The sequence below is a fragment of the Capra hircus genome (assembly GCF_001704415.2).
Source record: "Capra hircus breed San Clemente chromosome X unlocalized genomic scaffold, ASM170441v1, whole genome shotgun sequence".
Classification (NCBI taxonomy): domain Eukaryota; kingdom Metazoa; phylum Chordata; class Mammalia; order Artiodactyla; family Bovidae; genus Capra; species Capra hircus.
Window position 1 is genome coordinate 19,541,480 of NW_017189517.1, and position 5,180 is coordinate 19,546,659.

The following is a 5,180-nucleotide window of genomic DNA, read 5'->3' on the forward strand; positions in this document are numbered from 1 at the left end:
ATGACTTTGTTAAGCAGAATTAGAAATTTTAAAGCATGTTCAAGTATAGTATTTGGTATTGAAACCAGTGAAATAAAAAATATCCAGTTCTATACCCTGGATCAGGATCAGTATACATTCTACCCAGCCCATGATACATTCTACATTTTTATACATTGAATCCGTTTTAAATGATGGCACTGAAACTCTGTGCAAGTACCTTAAACAACAAACATTTAAATATATTCACAAGTGTTAATATTACTAAGGCAAGAAGTGAAAAAATATATATTCTGTTATCTATTTAACAACAGTTCAGGAAAACTTAAAAGAGAAAATAGGTTTTTAGATTAATTCTGAACAGTCAATCAGCAGAACCCTTGCATTCCTAAAGTATTCTGACCAATTGAGATTTTGGTACCAAAAAACCCAAGATTGTATGACAACCTTGTTTTCAACATGAATGAAATTTTTAAACAGCATGTTTAGCACCAACAACTTACAAATTACAAACATGAAGATTACAATTTGCAAATGGAATGCTTCCAAAACCTGGTAATCTAGAAACTGACATGTACCTTCCCACTGGAACATTATAATACTACAGCCAGCTTTCCAGAACACATGTACAAACTCTTTAAAAAAAAAATACTCTCAATATACCATCTATCTGCCATGAAAAACGACCAAAACAGTATTATCATAATACTGGTAACAGAAAAAGAAAATATACAGAATTGTAAAACCAAGGCATTAAAGTGAGAGAATATGTAAATGACTCAAACAGTGAACAAAACTAAGAATTAGTTAAAATTTTTTTTGTATAATTCAAAATAACACTATTGGACAGGTGTATAAAAGTGTTAAAGTCAAATTTTGACTGACTGAAGGGTAACTCACTCTCTAGGTCGCCATCTCTCTTCGGCTAATACCCTAAGCAGAGGTAAGCTGGATCTTTTTCATCTGAAAGAAAAAGCCACACAGACTCAAAAGCACAAACAGAGCAAAGGAGAAAAGTGGGAGGGGACTGGAAGGTAAATTTGGGCACTTTGAGGACAGGGCAGCCATCCTTAGCTCCAGAGGCCTGCATAGTTTCCACGGAGGCTTGAAGGAAGAGGGCCGCCAGCGACGAAGAGCTTCATCTCTGGCCAGTTGTAGCAGTGGGTGTAGAGTGCATTGGGCAAGTCGCCGAAGGCACCGAAGTAGTTCATCTGCAGGTCATCTTGGTTGAGCCAGCCTCTGCCACAAATCAGCCTGAACCTCCTCCCTGTGGGCCGCGGAGAGGAGTGCTGGCTGTCCAAGACCTTCTCCTCCAGGAACTTCTGCGCACGGATGTCATAGAAGAGCAGAGAGCCGTGGCCGGTGCCCACGGTGATGATGTGCTCATAGAAGCTCAGGGAGCGCACACCCGTGCCGCCCTCGCGGGAGCAGAGGTGCCGTACGCTCTGGTGACCCTGGCGCAGATCCAGGAAAGAGACATGGGACTGGGATCCCACCGCGTACAGGGACAACTCATCGCAGTAGGTCAGGCACACGTTCTCTCGGCAGTAAGGCAGCCTGATGGACAGCAGCCTGGACAGGGTATTCTGGGCTTTCCACAGGTGGAAGTAGCCATCCATGGTCACGGCTCCCAGCTCCTGCCTCTTGGCGCTGAAGGCCACAGCCCGCACCTTGCAGTTACCTGGGTTAGTGCCGGCCCTGGGGACATCCTCCACTTCCGCGGGACGGATGTGGGCATACACGGGGAGCCCTGCATCACTGTGCCAGGCTATGCTGCTCCGGAATACGTCGGGGTCTATCTTCCAGACGCCCAAGGTGCCATCGCGGGAGCCGCTCACCACCACCGTGTCGCTCATCCAGTCGATGGCGAAGATCCAGTCTTTGTGGCCGTGGCGGTCACCCAGGCACAAGGGATCCAGCGTTGGCAACCGGTATATGGCCAGGCTGTTGGGGTTCTCGCCCCCGGTGGCCAGCAGCGTCTTGGAGGGATTCAGGTGGATGGCATGGATGCCACAGCCCGGCTGGGTGTGGGCTGGTGGGGGCCGACGATCCCGCATGAGGGGGATGCGCGTTACGTGGCTGGACTGCACGTCCACCACGAAGAGCGTGTTGCACTTGGTACCGCACACCACCTGCCTGGCGTTCAGCCACTGCGATGCGAACACCTTGTCGATGGTGCCCAAGGACAGTTCGCGCTCCCGCAGCAGCTCTGGCAGCTTCCGCACCGCGAAGCCACACAGCTCGCCATCGAAGCCGGAGAGCCCGGCGCGGCCCTGCGCGCCCACCTCGCGCCCCTTCAGGTAGTCCACCAGTGAGAGCCGCACCACCATCCGCTTGGGCTTCTTGGGCGGCTGCGGGCCGTCTGCGTGCACTGCCGCCGAGCCCGGCGACGACGAGCTCGGCGACGACGAGCCTTCTGCAGCCTCCTGGGGCGCGGGCTCTTCCCGTTTCTTATTACCTGTTTGCTGCGGGGCCATGCCGGGCGGCGGGTGGGTGGCGGCGTGGGAAGACAGGGCTGGCAAGCCGGGCGAGGAGACGCGGACGGGCGAGCGGAGCGCGGGGCGGCGCGCAGCAGCGAGAGCGGCGGTGACGCGGCTCCAGGCGAGGGCGGGAAGTGCGGCCGGTGGCGAGGGCTGCGGGAGCGAAGTCGACTTGGGACGAGGACAATGCGGGGGCTGAGAGCAAGGGGGTGGAGGCGGCGGGAAGGGCGGAGGTGGGAGGCCGGGTAGCACGCTCCGGGCTGGGAGGGGTCGAAAGGGGGCAGGAAGGAGGGGTGGATGGAGCCTGGAGGGGGGGAAATTCATCCAGAACCTGCGCTCTTGGATTCCCGAGGGGGCGGGGGCGGCGGCGGGGGGGAGGAGCCAGCTGGGGGGCTGGTGCGCGGGAGGGCACTTCGCCTGTGGGGTTCGATGAGATGAGCCTGGAATGTGCTGGGGGCCTGACTCCAGGACCCCAAGCTGGCCAAGTGGGTCTGTCCTGAATCCCCACTAAATAATACGGGGTATTTTGCCACCCATCGGACAGCAGCCAATCAGCCTCTGCTTGAACCTAGACAGATTCAACCAAATATATGTGCGTGTGTGTTTAGGTTGGAGGTGCAGGCTTGCATCGTAACTCAGAGCCCGAAAACGTGTAGAGGAATAGTCAAGGGGAGGGGCAGCTTCCTTCCTGCACTTAGGTGCTGTTCTCAACTCTCAGTTCCAGAGGCAGGTGCTTCAGCAGAGTCCCCTGGGGCTTTGGGGAGAGGTCCTGAGGGATGGGCAAGGTTTTCACAAGCAAACATGGGGATAAAGAGCTTTCGGGATGGAGGCAACCACAAGGACAAATGAGAGTGTAAGTGTTCAGAGCGAAGGCCTATTCTTAGGAGGTGGGTGTTCCATAATTTTCTTGGCCTCATCAGACCGACCAGTCCCTTGGCAGGCTCATTTAATTAACACAGTTGAAAACATGGCGTCTGGAGGCTGGTGGTTGGTAGCCATTCTGCACAAACACCCCTCCTCCTAACAGAAGCATTAATACACCTGATGCTTGTGAGGAGGGAGGATACACTGGGAGATGGATTTGCTTTTCTGACTTATCAGGGGAGTCCATGGGAGCTACTCTGTTGCTGCTTCCTTCTCCTTTACCCTGCCCTGTTTATTTTTCACCCTGCTCCCCACACTATTTTTTTTTTTTTTTTGCAATATTAGCTCAAATGCACAAGTTCCAAGTACAAACCATGGGTCCTTTCTACCACTGTAGTCTAGCTGCTGCATTCCAGTGTTCCCCAACACTCCCCTACACCCCAGTTCTGATTATTTCCCCCATATTATTCATCTCATAGCAACACATGTCCCTTGCAATGGCTGGTGGTGGTGAAATGAAAGCAGGGACTGCTTCATAGAGATAGCTGCATTTTTGTATCTACAGGTGTGGGTGCGGGGAAAGAACATTTTTGAAAGAAGTAACCATGTATGAAATGGTGCAGAGTGTAGAGAACAGGTTCACAAACTTTTAGTGTATGTGATAATGGTAGAGGCAGCTTAATAAATATACACGTTGTTGTTCTTCAGTCCCTAAGTTGTGTACTACTCTTTGCGATCCTGTAGACTGCAGCACTCCAGGCTCCTCTGCCCTCCACTGTCTCCCAGAGTTTGCTCAAGTTCATATCCATTGAGTTTGTGTTGCTATCTAACCATCTCATCCTCTGCAGCCCTCTTCTCTTCCTGCCCTCAATCTTTCCCAGCATCAGGCCCTTTTCCAATGAGTCAGCTCTTTATAGCAGGTGGAAAGAGTACTAGAACTTCAGCTCAGTTTCAGTCCTTCCAATGAATATTCAGGGTTGATTTCCTTTAGGATTGACTGGTTTGATCTCCTTGCTGTCCAAGAGACTCTCAAGAGTATTCTCTAGCAGCACAGTTCAAAAACATCAATTCTTCGGTGCTCTCTTTATGGGCCAACTCTCACATCCATATGTGACTACTGGAAAAAAAAAAAACATAGTTTTGACTAGAAGAACCTTTGTTGGCAAAGTAATGTCTCTGTTTTTTAATATGCTATCTAGGTTTGTCATAGGTTTCCTTCCAAGGAGCAAGCATCTTTTAATTTCATGGCTGCAGTCACCATCTGCAGTGATTTTGGACCTCAAGAAAATAAAATCTGTTACTGTTTATACTTTTTCTCCTTCTATTTGCCATAAAGTGATGGGACCAGATGCCATGATCTTAGTTTTTTGAATGCTGAGTTTCAAATCAGCCTTTTCACTCTCATCAAGAGGCTCTTTAGTCCTCTTCACTTTCTGCCATTAGAGTGGTATCATGTGCATGTCTGAAGTTGTTGATATTTCTTCCCTCCATCCCCCCTCCATCTTCCTACTTCCCTCCCTCCCTTGATTCCAGCTTGTGATTTATCCAGCCCAGCATTTTGCATGATCTACTCTGCATATAAGTTAAACAAACAGGGTGACAATATACAGCCTTGTCATAACTCCTTTTCCAATTTGGAACCAGTCCATTGTTCCATGTCCAGTTCTAACTGATGCTTCTTGACCTACATGCAGGTTTCTCAGGAGACAGGTAATGTGGTCTGGTACTCCCATCTCTTTAAGAATTTTCTACAATTTGTTGTGATCCACACAGTAAAGGCTTTAGTGTAGTCAATGAAGCAGTAGTAGGAGCTCCTTTGCCTTCCTCATGATCCAACAAATGTTGGCAATTTGATCT

The 5,180-nt window shown here is 50.0% G+C and overlaps 1 protein-coding gene across 1 annotated transcript; it reads right to left on the reverse strand.

The window, feature by feature from the left end:
* Window positions 1-1,049: 1,049 nt before the first annotated feature.
* LOC102186753 (DDB1- and CUL4-associated factor 12-like protein 2) lies at window positions 1,050-2,456 on the reverse strand. The gene has a single exon (XM_005700399.2). The coding sequence runs from the start codon at window positions 2,454-2,456 to the stop codon at window positions 1,050-1,052; it is 1,407 nt and encodes a 468-aa protein (XP_005700456.2).
* Window positions 2,457-5,180: the final 2,724 nt, after the last annotated feature.

Bases quoted from the DNA above. Each gene is read 5' to 3' on its own strand.
- LOC102186753 (XM_005700399.2), bottom strand. From the start codon at position 2,456: ATGGCCCCGCAGCAAACAGGTAATAAGAAACGGGAAGAGCCCGCGCCC.